The sequence below is a fragment of the Haemaphysalis longicornis genome, unplaced genomic scaffold (genome assembly GCF_048455015.1).
Source record: "Haemaphysalis longicornis isolate Haplotype H1 unplaced genomic scaffold, Haemaphysalis longicornis Haplotype H1 scaffold_10, whole genome shotgun sequence".
Lineage (NCBI taxonomy): Eukaryota > Metazoa > Arthropoda > Arachnida > Ixodida > Ixodidae > Haemaphysalis > Haemaphysalis longicornis.
The window spans coordinates 127,603,709-127,618,251 of NW_027526204.1; the positions used below are offsets into that span (position 1 = coordinate 127,603,709).

Consider the following 14,543-nt stretch of genomic DNA (forward strand, 5'->3'; position numbering starts at 1 on the left):
GGCCAATCAACAGAGGATGGTTAAAATGAATGGAATCCTTAATATGTCGAACTTCGTTGTAGTTGTTGGTTGGAGCCAAGATAACTGTCGCCTACCCACTCTGGGGGATTGCCCTAGTTGGATAGTGATCTCTTTGTAGAAGGAAGTTAAGAATTAAAACTAAGGGAAAATAGGAGTGAGAAAATTGTGGGGTGTGTCTCACCAAACTCATCTTTATTCCCTTCTCGGGTCAGTTCAGACAATGGTGCACAGCCTGAAAGATTTTTTTTTTGAGAAGGAGGATGGATACCACACCTTGGCATCCGTAAAAAAGCACAATCATGCGTGGACCCTGTGCATTTGTGGTTTAAAAGGAAACTGCCTCTCCCGCCAACCAACACTACCTACAGTCCTTCCAAGATGGTTCCAGGATATCTCTTGATGGTTGGGGGGTAGGCACCTACAAATGGAAAATGGAACGCACGAGAAATGAGGAAATTTGCGGTGGCTCGGTGGCTATGGCGTTGTGCCGCTAAGCACAGGGACGCGGGTTTGATTCCTGGCCGCGGCAGCCGCTTTTCTGGTGGAGGTGAGAAGCAAAAATGCCAGTGTGTTCGATAATTTAGCACACGTTAAAAATCCCCAGGTGGTCAAAATTAATCCGGAGCCCTCCACTGCAGCGCGCCTCCTTGCCTGTGCAGCGTCAGCGCGTTTAACCTTACCATCAATCAATTAATCAATCAGAAAGAGAAAATTTGGATGTATGAAGACGGGCACGTATGCAAATGACAACGCTTTATTCGCATTTCTGCACGGCTGGAGTGAGGCTGCAAAACACAGTGCTGCTCACAGCACAGCGACTCATGCAACCAGTTGTTGAAATACGAAGGATTGGTTGTTGTAATCCTTTATTTCAAAGGGAAGGCCATGCAACCAAAATACGGGGGGAGGGGAAAGAGGCAGGGAGGAGTAGCCGAGTAGCACAAATGGAAGAAAAAGGGGCGTTTGAGTACTGGATGGGAACTCACAACTTCCTTGCCAGTCAACGAAATTTCTCCAGGGCGGTTTTCATTCGCACATTCATGCATGTCTGAAATGGTGTGTACACAACATGCGCGGTGTGGTGGTGCCACTGATGCAGCTCATACTCAGTCAAGGGGGGATTGGCTAGGAAATGATCGCTCAAAAAGGGAAGCAATGTGGGGGACGAAAAAAAAAAAAAGGAAATGAAAGTCTGAAAACTTAACCAGAAGGGAAATGAAATTGGCGAACAAAAATACATTCCTACAAGTAAGCCAAACAACGGCTGGGCGGATTTTTTTTGTGCCTCTATTCCTTGAAGCCGCTTCCACCCCACCCCTTTTCGGCCAATTCCTTTTAGTGAAAAGCTAACCACCTGTCACCCCCGTGTCCAACGAAATCGGCACCCGCAGTAGGTTTAGGATGCTTATGGCATGATTTCGGCTTTTCCTGGGAGTTTTGGTTCGGTTTTTCTCCGAGTACCACCACGTGCCACGGAATGCGTTTGAAGAGCTCAGTGGGACAGGAAATAAATGCTGCGGGAGTGGCCGCAATTAAGAAAATACGAGGAGAGGCTATGTCGTTTTTATCACAAAATACGATACGCGATGTCAACAATTTTTCGAAATTTTGTACTCAAGTCACGACGGGCCAATTTCTCACCGAGGGAGACGCGGAACAGGACCACTGGCGGATTAGCGGAATGACGGTGCCTCTCTCGAGGTTTCGGTATCGTGATTTCCGCTACACGGATATCCGCGCTACTGATGTTTTGATCGCGAGGAGTGACAATCAGAACAATGATGCCCTCAAGGTGGGGTGACGAGCGGCTTCAAGAGAAAAATGTCCGCACGTGCGAATTACCAAACTTCTGTACGGCTCCGAGCTGTTAACACACACTGACACATTACACGCGTTTTATTAACGCGTGCGAAAGTTATAATGTGAGCTACACCTTCATTAATTCATTGCAAAGGTAACTTCCGCCGATGGTAACGCCAGTAACGCTTACACCGGGATCGGTTGTCATTGCATGGCCAGCAAGGAGTCGAACAGCTGGCCAACAGCCACTCAGAGTACACACAAACTTACACGTCGCAAAATTTCGAGCCATAACTACAGCCCGATCGCATGAAAAACACCACTTCTGTTCCGTAAAACACGCACAGCAGGCCACGCCGCAGACACCGATATGCCGGTACTTGCTCGGACAACGCGTGGACGGGCACAAGATCGCAGGCTTTTGACTACACAGCTTGTCGGGATCATATTTACGCTCTTGAGAGGAAGGGAGCGCTTTCTTCGCAATAAAACTAGACATGGGAATAATTGTGTTCACGAAACGACTACGCCCAGCCGGGAGTAGCAGAGTGCGCGGCGGACGCCAAGCCGCCAAGCGGTGCCCGAATCGGAACGTTCCCATGATTCCCGCTGATTAAATAACGCATGCGCACTAGGGTCATTGCAAATGGCGGATTCTGTTATTGTTCCATGGCGCACATCACAGGGATAAAATTATGCTCGAAAAAGTATCTCAAGCAGGTGAGTTGACGTTCATTTTGCTTTCACGCCGCATCGGTTAGAATTGAGGTGTCGTGCGGACCACTTTTTCAGCCGCTACAGCGCTGTGGGAGACGTGATTACCGCCGAGATCCATGGGTGTTCAGACGATTTTTCCGATCGACCCATTTGAGCCTTTTGAAAACTGTCCCCCGAGTTGGCGAAACAGTTTCGATACGTCATTGCACTTGAGTCGGATGCAAGCGCTGCATCGGCGGCAAGGTTTCAGCCACGGTCGAGCTCTGTGCGGAGCGGAGAAGTTTTGCCCAGCGGGGCAACTTCGAATCAGTCCCACTCCCCCCCTCCTCCTGTTTGTTGCGTTGGCTCGACTGGGATCGCAGAAGCCTTGGCACCGTTAGGCTTAGCCGGACCCCGAGTTTTATCCCGTATCGCGAACGAAAACATCCGCAAACCGCTCCAGACCCGCGGCATATTGTCGACAAGGCTTTAAGTGAGACGCGTGCAAGGCGATCTCGGTCGGAACGTGGCGTGAGAGCCGATGTCGTGCCGTCGCGCCGAGCGATCACCGCTCAGATGCGGTGCACGGCTCATCTGTTCGGTAACCTTCAGCAACCAAAACTAGCGATCGCCGCGATCAACATGCCGGACAGGATCAGACGCGCAGCGGTTTTACACTGGCAATGTCGCTCCAATTATTGTGGCAACTATTCCGCCTAAAAAGCGGCGTCTTTCATCGTCCTTCAAGCTGTAACCGATAGCTGGTTGCACGCAGATCGCGACGCTTTCCAACCAGACTGCAGTACCGCTTCGCCCGCGCTAATAAAGCATGTGATACGTCGCATCGTTTGTATTTGTGCACGCGACCGTGTTTTCACCCATTGCCAGGGCGCCCCGGCGCACATTGCGTTGCAAGGACGGCGTGCACTGTCGGGAAGGTCTGCATTACGGGACCTCCATCGATTTTGAGACACGGGACGGTGTTAGGCCTACTTCCCTACTAGTCCTAGCGTCGGACGTGCGGCCGCCGCTGGTCATCGCCGCTGATTCCGACCGCCCGGCGCTAGCGCCGGGTTCTCGCCGCACGCACGTGCATTGCACTTTCCGTTACACTGCCGGACGCGGCCAAGCCAATGCTTGTCCGGCCCGGTTGCCGCTGTTGCGAGCGTATTTTCGTGCGGCGCAAGTGCGCGTCGCGCGGTCGTCCGTCCGCGCTGCTCGCCGATGTTCCGACCCGAGGACATTTTCCGACGCTTATGTTGCGTGGAGAACGTTCACCGCCGACTCTTTAGCTGCCCGCAGTTCTTTGCATGTCCCTTTCGGCCGGGTATTTTAGCGCTGTCACTCCTACGCACTCGCTTTCGGACTAGCGGTTTTTTTCCGGGGTGGCTTCGGAGTGCAGGCATGGTTCCGTCGTGGTAGACCCGCCGGGAGCGTGCAATGGTAGCGTGACATGGCGCTGGCCGTATTTTAATGTCAGGCCCTAAAAGTGGTGTGTGCTTGAATGAAAAGTTACCGGAAGTGCGAGGTTCGCCCGCGTTTTTCGCTGTTCTCGGGTCCGACGCTGCCTGGCTTGACACCTAGGCACGCCCACTCGACCGAATTAATAAACCGGCAACCCAGCGCCCGTCGCATGCTTTCCTCGGGAGCGCTGTTCATAATTGACGTGCCTGATGCAATTTTTGCTGCCAGACAGGCGTGATGGCTTGGTGGTGTAGAACCTCTAGGAACTTAGCGCCCCTCTAGCGCGGTCCTTTCCTTTTAAGACTCGGCTTTCCGCTGTCGCGTGTTCTTTAAACGGGGGAAAAGTCGTTCCCGCAATTATTATGAACAAGAATTGTCTGAACAAAGCCCTCGTAATGTTATTTTTTTTTTCGATCACGAAATGAGCTGGTGTTTCAAATTAAACCAAACCCTCATCGAGGCTGCGCGATCTGCACTCGCCATTGCAATTATTTCATCACTGTCCATTTGTTAAATCACGAATAACCTCTTGTGCATAGTTTGATTTCTGTTTTTGCCCTGAACGAGAACGTTCTGCCACAGAGCCGCCACATGCCAGCAACATACACCGCTGGACACAAATTTACTGCAATCAAAACACAGCAGCTGGCAGATTCAGTCCACAGTACCGAGAGGCAGGCATGGCCTGGTTTTCCCCTAATGTGTTGCATGATTTAAGGGCCTTCTGTGGTGTCAGCCTGTGGGCCACTTCGAAAACATTTGGTTGTTGGAAACCTTTTTGACAACACTCTCACAGCAAAGTTGTCATCTTGTTAAAGATAATCCCAGCTGCCTGGCTGGGGCATCCAAGTTGTTTCACTTCTATGATGAAGGGTGGGAGATTCATTAACTTCAAGATGTGGAATCGCTGAGAAATCTTGTGCTGTAATCAACTGTCAGCTTGGGGGCCAGTTTCAGTACAATCGGATATCTGAGTGCAGCTAGGCGGGGTAAAAACATTTGAGATTAGCCATCGGCAGGAATGAAATTGATGATGTATTGACTTGTCACTTTGATTGTAAAACGTGGAGCTTCTCTACACTTTCGTCATATGAATCTTCTTCTAGTGCCTCCCACAAAGATACATAATGAGGCTAAAATAATTGCTCCGTGATGGACTTTGTTGGAAGAGTAGCTTCTGGGACGTGAAAAGCACTCAATGGCAAAGGGGTTTAATTTGGGCTTGTACCATGTAGCCTTAATTTAATGCAAAGTCACTTGGCAGCTCCCAGATTTATCGCTTTTAATCGCCCCTCTTGTGCCGTTGTTATGCAACAACCTTGATGACCAGAGGTCAGGGATGCGAGTGAAATCTGCTGCCACGTCTTGTTTCGCTAATGAGCTTGGATGCCTGCCAGTCATTTGTTTGTGCACGCTACGAAGCAGGAAGTGGCAGTGGTGTTGGGTTGTTGTGTTGCCAGAAATGTTGTGGTTGGCTCTGTTAAACTTTTACGCGCCATAAATTTGTGTCAACATCCTGATGGTTAGCGGCAATGCTCCGAGGAGCGGCGAGTATTTGAAGCACGTGTAAAATAATTGCAGAGCATTTTTGTCGTGTGTAAATAATTCTGTCTGTTGCATTGCCAGCCAAGCATTTAAACCTTGTTGTTTTTGTCTGTTTCACTACATTTTGCGGTCAACAAAACGTAGAACCTTTTTTCAAGGTCATCCGAGTTGCGGTGGTGGGGAGGTCTTTGTGTTTCCATTGCTGGCGTGCCCTGTTAAAAATCATTCCTTGAAGCACGCAGTGTCGTCGCTGCAAGCTACGCTGCGCTTTGTGTGTTGCATTGAAATCGTTGTATTGCTTTGATGCACGAACCAGGAACTGCAGTCACATTTGTCAGATTGTGAAATGGCAGCGAATGTGCAGAGAAGTACACTGTTAAAGGGGGTCTGAAGAGAGTTAAGTAATTACCTTACAAAAAGGAAGTCTGGTATGTGTAGTTTATGATCCAATTCGGCCCACATCTTATGATTCTTATTCATCGTAAAAGTGCCAATTCCCTCACGTCCCCGTAGCTAATTTTTGTTGATGTCGGCACTTTGAACTAGAGCAAAGGCTCCAATGATGTACTCGAAAGTGAAATTAGTGGTTGCCGGCCACAAACGAGTTCAACAAAATTTATGTCAGTCGTGTCCCTTTGAGTTGGGGCAATTTGTGAATGAGCTGTTGCAGCAACGCACATGAACCCCCCTCTCCAAAAAAAAACGGCTAATCAAGGTCGTCACGTGGGGCCACTTTCCACTTGTAGAAGTCAGTCAGTCAAACTAGCAGTGTACTAATGGCACGTGATTGCGTGGCACCATAATTGCCTCATTATAGAGTCGAGGTGCGTCACATGTGATGCAGTGGTGGTTGTGGTTTTGAAACCTGGGCACAGTGACTGCTCTTGCGAGGAAGACGATAAAAACCTTCTCTTGAGGATCACACTAGAAGCACGTTAAAGGCAGGCTGTCGACATGTTGGTTTGTATCAATGGATGCCTGGTTACTAGTTTGCAAACACGCTGTGCGCTTGGTGGCACGAGCTTGTTCTCGGGATAGAAAATAAAAAAAATTAAAAAAGCCAAACAAAACAAAGTAGTAGAAAGGTGCCGCCATTTTTCCTTTCTGCGGTTTGTCACCTTGTGAAACTTGTAGCCGCATTTGTGGAGCCTGTTAAAGGCCTGCGATAAGAAACAACCCGCTTGCATGCTTGCGAATGTGTGAACGGTGGATGCACTTTAAAACTTTCGGTACGTGGCCTTAACAACTGCTGCTAAAAGGAGTGTTCCCCCTTCCGGAGTTCACGGTGACATGATGTCGTCACGAAAAAAAACAACAAACAACAACAAGAGAAAACACCTTCTGCTACCAGATAAAAGCTGGGAAAGCTATAAAACCTAGTAGGATAAAAAATTGGCCATTAAGGCCCCTTTCATACTTACTTCTTATGGTGCGGATATTCCTCTATTTTTTCGTAATTACGTAAATTGTTTTATGCAATACACGCAATATATGCAATACATTGTTGTATAATAATGTGTTGACTTCTTTCCTTTTTTTTTTTTTTTTGTAATGGCACAAAGCATAAATTAATTGGAAATGCTCTTCTAAAGTTTCATTCAGCAATATGTGAGTCAGCCCGCAAAATTTGCGCAGTTAAAAGTTAAGTATAGCTAACATAGTTAAAACAAAGTTATAAATTGTATCTCTTGCCTGCAAGGAACTCCTCCATTCGAAAATATTGGTTTTTGATGGGTTGTAGGTTGTGTGATTGGTTTTTGACAAGCCGTAGTTGACGTCATCAGCAGGTGGCAAAGGTTGATCAAACAGTGGTGTACTGTGTCTGCTTCATGCTGGAAAGATGGAAATCTAGTTCTCATGAACATATTTTTTTCTTGCCACATATCACCCCAGTGTATGTTTGAAGGTCACCCTAGGCAGCAAAATTTCAAATATTGTGGTGCATTTTCCCAGGCTTTGCTGTTGCCACAATCTGTGTGACACCGCATAAGAAAAGTTTACTTTCTTCACCTGTCAAAAACTTGAGGCAACTACGCACATTTCAGAGAAAAAGAGAAAGGAAAAACACGTAGCAATGAGGAGTCACAGCTGAAGTGAAATCTAGGTGACCTGAGATCACGTATGTAACATTATTGCTGCGGGCTGACAGGTATGCTTGGTGTCCTACCACAACTTTGTTTACTTATTTATTTATTTTATTGGCGCACAGTGCAATCCTGGTGGCGTGTTACGACCCAGTGCCATTATTGCAAGGCAAACTTTTGTTCTGCAAAGCTCCTCCAGGTGAAAACAACGGGTGTAAAACCAAAACGGGGTGACCCTTTTCAAAATCCGTACCAAAAATATCCCAAATTAATTTTTTTTTTAGAAGTGTGTTCAGAATCATTGACCCTGCCAAATCGATTCCAAATGCTGGAGTAGAGAAGGGACTTCATAACATGAACTGCCCAAATTAGAGTCCTTCCACCAACCAGCCTTGCGAGATTCACTTTGGCACAACCAACACCGAACGTAAGGTGGCACGTATTTCTTGCCGTGAAAGTCCGTTGCTTAGCCTGAACGGAGAGATGTTGGCCCACTGCTCGTGAGGAGCTGTTTGCGGAGTGCTGACCCTGGGACCCTCTGCGTTGCAGATATGGAGGAAGGGGAAGGCGGCCAGGACCTAGCCACCACCGTTCTGACCTGCGAGGGGGACCTGCGCGACCCCGGCTTCCCGGGACGGCTGCAGAGCCTGGTGCTGCGCCTCCGGGAGCTCATCTCCGATGGTGAGTGCGAGGGCCTCCGGAGGGGCTCTCTCGGCTGCGAAGAGGGTCTCCGGAGAGTGCCTCTGGAGAGGTTTCTTGGCTACGAAGAGGGTTTCTGGAGAGGGTCTCTTGGCTACGAAGAGGACCCCTTCTGCTGTGGCCCTGGTGCCGAGCATTGCTACGCGGACATTTAGAGAGGGACACGTACGGCTCATTCAACAAAACCCTCGTATGTGCAGCCTCTGACTGCGCACAGTTTTGCACAACAATTGCGCCTCGTTTACGGCCTGGTATCCAGTTCAGGGGCATTCGAGGCAAACCTGAGTGCTGGAGAAACCTCTGCTCAGTCCGTTGGCTGCTGTCGGGTGCAAGTGGTTATGTGCCGATCCTAGAAGTTGAAACCGCAGTCGTCTTCAACAGTGGGAGGAAACGGGAGGAGGGGGTTTTGCTAAAATCTCATCCAAGCACGTGATTCGTCAGTTGCATTGTCATAGCAGATTAGCAGGATTTTTTCATACAATTAATAAAAGAGGAGAGGGCAATGATTTTTTTTGTGCCTATTTCCTTTTGTCCCTCCTGTTTTCTTTCCTCTTTTCTTTTTTTGTTCAAGAAAGCCTCAGTGTAGTACACCTGTCAGCCGCAGGAATTATCTGCACTATTAAATGGCACCGCTTAATCGGAAATTTGCTCAACCTCGTTGCGGAATCGAGCTGCATTGGTTGGCTCTGGCCTTTCTTCTCCCCATGTAATTTTTCTGCCATTCAGTCCGTGAAGCTATAAGCTGCTGTGGCGCTAGGAGGCACATTTTAAAAGAGGAACTGAAGAGAAGTGGGGATTGAATCACTGATGCTAATTATCAGGATTTATTAGACAAGGCAGCGCAGCTGCTGTATCTGACGCAGAGAGAAAAGGCAGTACGGCAGAACTACGCACCTGCAGTATGGGCTGTGTTGTGTAACCAAGCAATTTGAACCTGCCGTAACACAAGCACAAAAACTTATTACTTTGTAAAGTCAACCATTTTGGCCAGTCAGCACCAATTCTCATCCTCGGAAGGTTCCAAACGTATGTTCAGAGATGTCGTCAGGTGGGCTGCATTGAGCAGCAGTGCAGCTTGTCCTTAACCAGGGATTGTGCTTTGTTTTGTTTTTTTAAATACGTATGAAGAAAGACTAGGCAACAAAAAAAAGCACCTGCTGCTCAATAATTCCTAGAAGGTCGGAATTTAGGGATTGCCCTGCATTTCGGTTCAGAACGGGTTCTTACGAAAAACGAAACTAGACAAAGAATGCGTGCTTGCTGCATCAGCTGCAATTTCTAGCGGGCTGCAGTGTTTTTTGCAGTGTTTTTTGGAACTTGGCTACAGTAGATTTCCTTTTGCTGTAGATGGCTGTCCTGTTTTTTGTTCTGTGCGAGTGCAATTTTACCAAGAGAAAATGTCCAGTGGCAGAGCAAGAGTCAGTTGGTCGCTTTTTTCTGGTAAGCAGATTATCAAAGCAGTAAACTTTTAGGTAGTGCTGAGGTGTTGCTTATCAGTGCATGAACCGTGCAGTCTCTAGAAATACTTGCAGACATACTAAGGCAAGCATTACTAGACCAAAGGAGAGGGAAAGGGGGGGGGGGGTCATGTACATTTTGATGAGTGCATCTATCTCATTTGGCCCTTGTTTTGTATGGGCTTGAAGAAAAATAACTGAACCTGGTTCTAGTTACCGCTGAAGCCATTTCCCTTCCACACTGCTAGTGGTGGCCAAATACGTAGATTTATGGTGGGAGTTCTGTCTTTGATAACTAACACACAGCGTACCTGCCGAATTTGCTAGGAGAGGGTGCTAGGCATTTGCACAGGTGTTAGCAACTCAGGTGTCTTTATTTAGCCTGGTATGTTGCTGTCATGTTCAAGCTTTTATTTATTTATTTATTTATTTTGCTTGCGGCTAAAATTTTTATGCTCTCAGTCAGCTTTTTTGACTGCAGCAATTCCATCCCTGGGGCCACAAACCCTCCGGCCCCACTGTATAGCACTCATAGCAACACCAGTTGCTTTTTGGTGTATTTGTGCAAGCCCAGTCTTGTAGACACGGGTGGCCAGTGTTCTGAGGGTGTGTTTCCCCGGCTGAATTCCCTTCATCAGCGTGCCCCCTCTGTGGGGAGCACGGCTCACTAAGTCACTCCATATGGGAGTGCCCCAAGACCCCTTCTCTAACCACCAGCAGCGAGCTGTGGAGGGAGGCGTTGGGTAGCTCTTACTGGACTATACAACAAGCCCTGGTCAAAAGAGCCACCGAAGTCACCACCACCGTGCTCTGGCCACTTGCTGGAATAGAGCTCTCTCTCTCTCTCTCTCTCTCTCTCTCTCTCTCTCTCTCTCTCTCTCTCTCTCTCTCTCTCTCTCTCTCTCTCTCTCTCTCTCTCTATCCCTCCCCTCCCCCAAGCTAAACACTTCCTTTGAGTCATCCTGAGTGACACTTCTCGGCTATCGCCATATGTTGGCAGTAGATCTTACGTCAGCAGCGAAAGTAGCCAAATCTATTCTTGAAATACAATGCGTCATCAAATAAAGCCTGTTTTGCATAATGGTGTGCGAGGAATGTGGGTTACATTGCCCTAACTGTGATAAGTTCACAGCACAGCACAACCGAGACAGGTTCACTGTTCTGGCTTGTCTGGTTTTTGTCAGGCACCTTGTCAACATGGCTGGTGTGATGAAGAATGCGTCCGCAATGGATTAGAGATCGTTGATCTAGCTCCTGACAGTCAAGGGGTGTCTCTCGGTTGAAATGAAGTGCAGAATACAGAATACAAGGCTGCGTTTGGTGACAGAGTGTGACGTGAGCATTAATGGGATCCGCTACAAGGACGTGTTGCTACAGGGCACTTTGTGCTTTGTATAGCACTCCTGGCAAAGAGAAGCAGAGGCATGGGTGTCCTTATAATGCCGAAGCATTAAATGGTCCATAGAGCAGAAAAGCTGCCAACCTCTGTAGCAGTGAAGTGGCTCCTAAAATGGCCGCTAGAGTGAAGTAAAGGGATCGATCCGAAAAAAAAAAAAAAAAAGGAATTGGAAGGTTCAGGACTATGGGAATCGAACCCACAACCTCCGCAATGCAAGTTGATTATGCGTCCCCAACTCCACTATAGCTGACTAAAAGTGGACCCAGCGAATGCACTATGGCCGTTGACTTATAAAACTTGAAACCGTTGCACACAGCTTGACCTACAATGAGTTTGATGTTGCTTGGCATGTTAGCCTCAACGTTGAGGTAACCACACCTTACGGGCAAATGTAGGCATAACAGCGTAGTCAACCGTGAATTGGCCAGTGACAATGACAGCTGTTGTCGGAAGCTCGTGGGCGTTTCTGGGATGGCGCCTTTTTTCTTAGTGGGCCACCAAATGTTGTTGCATTAACAAGCGACCCGGCATATTTTTGTCAGCTCTGATTCCGTTGCACCACTATGGTTGTTCTCTCTCACTTCCACACGTGGGCTGTGGGAATTTTGAGGTTTTCCCGCACACCACTTGCCCTCTTGGATTTTCCCACCCCACAGTCCGCATCTGCTTGTTCTTTCTGTTCTCTCTCTCTCTCTCTCTCCCCCCCCTCACCTGATGCCAGCTGCATCCACGCGTTTCCCATTTTATTTGCCCAAGTGTTTTGTGATCCCCAAGGCCTGATGTGTAAAGCGGACTGAACTGACAGGTTGTGCATCGCATGGCATCATGTCAGCAATGTGCGTGGCCTGAACTGGCTTCGAATGGCGCTGGTAAAGTGTCGGTACTCAGTGGCCGAGCACGGGCCTCTACTGGAGAGGCGGCAGCACCGTTTTTCCAACCGTCTGCTCCCCATTAACCCTGACCTTTCTCTCCTCATGGGTGCAGAGGAGCAGCCGCTGTGGGTGAAGAAGGTGGAGCCGTGGAACAGCGTGCGGGTGACCTTCACGCTGCCCCGGGATGCGGCACTGCGGCTGCGGCAGCTGGCACAGCGGGGAGACCAGGCGCTGCGTGAGCTCGGCATCCTGTCGGTGCAGGTCGAGGGGGACCAGGTGGGTGGACTGGCTCTTTTTTCTTTCGTTGCTCGAAACTGTTCTGCCATTAATGCGACGAATATCCACGCAGATCATCAGCCTCACCCTTGCCGGCCGCTATGGAGAACCGCCCAAGGAGATCATCATCCAGAAGGCAGCGGAGGAGGGCGAACAGGACTCGGCGGCCTCCGCGGTCGGGTCCGGAGCGGCAGCGTCATCAGCCGTGGCCGGGCCATCGTCCAGCCGTGCCGGCCCCTCGTCCTCCCCCTCTTCCTCCTCCACGGTGCCCGCAGAGCCCGCCTCCATACCCCGGAACCCAGCCTTCGCGGCGGTGGCGGCAGCCTCTACCAGCAGCGGCAGCAGCTTTCGCTCTCCCAACGTAGTCGCCCCGCCTCCGCGAGAGCCGTTGCCGTTCCTGTCGAGTGGCTCGTCGCGTTTCGTGCGCCCTGCCACCAAGACGCGGCCACCGTTCCCCTTTGCGAGCATGACCCACTCGATGAAGCAGAACAGCGCGGCCGCGGCGGCCACGACGAGTGGAAGCCGTTTCCCCTTCTCGCCTTCGCCCCCGCTGGCCGCCGCGCTGGGGGCGGCGGCGCAGCGCATGGGGGGCGCGTCGCGCGGCAACGTGGCCCTGTCTAGTCCGCTGCTCGTAAACCTGCTCCAGAGCGAGACGGGCTCCGGCCCGCAGAAGCTGATGATGCCTCCGCCGCTCGACACGGGCCAGCCGACCAAGCGCAAGAGAAGACCGCCCAAGGGGAGCCGGGGCAAGGAGGGCTCCTCTCCGCCCGGCTCCCCGTCGCCACCACCACCGACGAGCCCCAGCTGCGACGCGGCCAGCATGCTGGGCACTCGCAGCTACCCTCTCTCCCACATTCCCCTGTCGCCACCCCGCACGGCACCCCCGTCGTCCACCGTGTCCGTCGCACCCCCGTCGCCTCCGACTGCGGCCGAGAGCCGCGCCACCACCCACCTCATCAACCCGTTCACGGGCCACCTGGAACCCATGGCCTCCGACGAAGAGGACGACGAGCCGGCAGTCCGGGACCTGGAGACGTCCGAGTCGTCCGAGAACGGCGGCCACTCGGAGCGCAGCCTCTCGGACGGCAGCAGCGGCAAGGATCCGGGCAACCCGTCGTCGGACACGGACTCCGGCATCGGCAAGTCGTGCTCCTCGCAGTCCCCCAACGAGCCCGAGCCGCTGGCGCGCGAGGAGGTCTCTCGCGTCTCCCTGCCCCCCAGCGAGGGCGAGAAGCTCAAGCTGCGCCTCAAGCTCGACTCCAAGAGGAGCGGCCTGCCCGTCAAGGCCCTGGACGTCGAGGCGTCGCCGCCACCCTCGCCGCAGGGAGAGCCACCGCGCGTCCCGCCCCTGCACATATCCCTGCGCGGCCCCAACGTGGCAGTGGTGGTGAGCCCCCGGAAGCCCGAGGCAGCGGCGGCGGCGGCAGCGGCAGTGCCCAAGAAGCGCTCCCCGCGCTCTCCCCGATCGAGCAACGCCGACAGCGAAGCGCGGAGGGGCTGCCGCGGTGCCCGGGCTCGGGGAGACAAGGCCTCCGAGCGGATGCGGGAGCTGAGCCTGCTGTCGGGCGGTGGCATCGTTCGAGTGCCCGTGTCCATGTCGCCGACCGTCGTGCTCACGCCGCTGCAGCTGCAGCACCCCCTGGGGCCTGCCCGCCGCACCCTGCCCAATGCCTCTCCCTCCTCTTCCTCCTCCTCCTCCTCCTCGCCCTCTTCCTCGTCCCCTTCATCTGCCTCGTCCTCGTGCGCACAGAGTACAAAACCCCACTGGTCTGCCACCTCGCTGGGGCCCGAGGCAGACTCCTCCGTCAGTGGTGAGTGCTGCTTGTGCGGCGTGCTGTGCAAACAGAGGGGCTTGCTTGCTTTCACTGCATGATGGCTGTCACACTATTCTTTGTTTTGACATGTTTTGGCAAAGCTGAAGGAACATCTTAGTTGGAGCTAGACCATCATTTTATCAGCCCTGATTTTTTTATTTCAAGCAAAACAATGTTTTCTGTGTATTTTCTTAAATTTTAGGGTCCAATAAGCCCCCAAAATAGAGCTGGAAGTGCAAGTAGTAACAGATTTATTAATGAGGCATCTAGGACATCAAGCAATTAAAAATTTTATGTCGAGCAGAGACATCACTTTTGCATATTTTTCTAAACTATATGGCTGCATGAACCTACAAACAAACAAACAAATTAGCTTCGTAATGCATGTATTTATAGATTTAAAAGCTTGGAAATAA

General features: G+C 50.9%; 1 protein-coding gene across 1 annotated transcript in view; it reads left to right on the forward strand.

Moving 5' to 3' along the window:
* Positions 1–2,400: 2,400 nt before the first annotated feature.
* Positions 2,401–14,543, forward strand: part of LOC144159282 (uncharacterized) — a 34,997-nt gene continuing 22,854 nt past the window's right edge. Inside the window, exons 1-4 of the mRNA XM_077690675.1 lie at positions 2,401–2,541; positions 8,160–8,291; positions 12,150–12,313; positions 12,387–14,124. Of these exons, the coding sequence (XP_077546801.1) occupies positions 2,517–2,541; positions 8,160–8,291; positions 12,150–12,313; positions 12,387–14,124 (2,059 nt within the window). The 5' untranslated portion in view covers positions 2,401–2,516. The remainder of the gene's footprint in view (positions 2,542–8,159; positions 8,292–12,149; positions 12,314–12,386; positions 14,125–14,543) is intronic.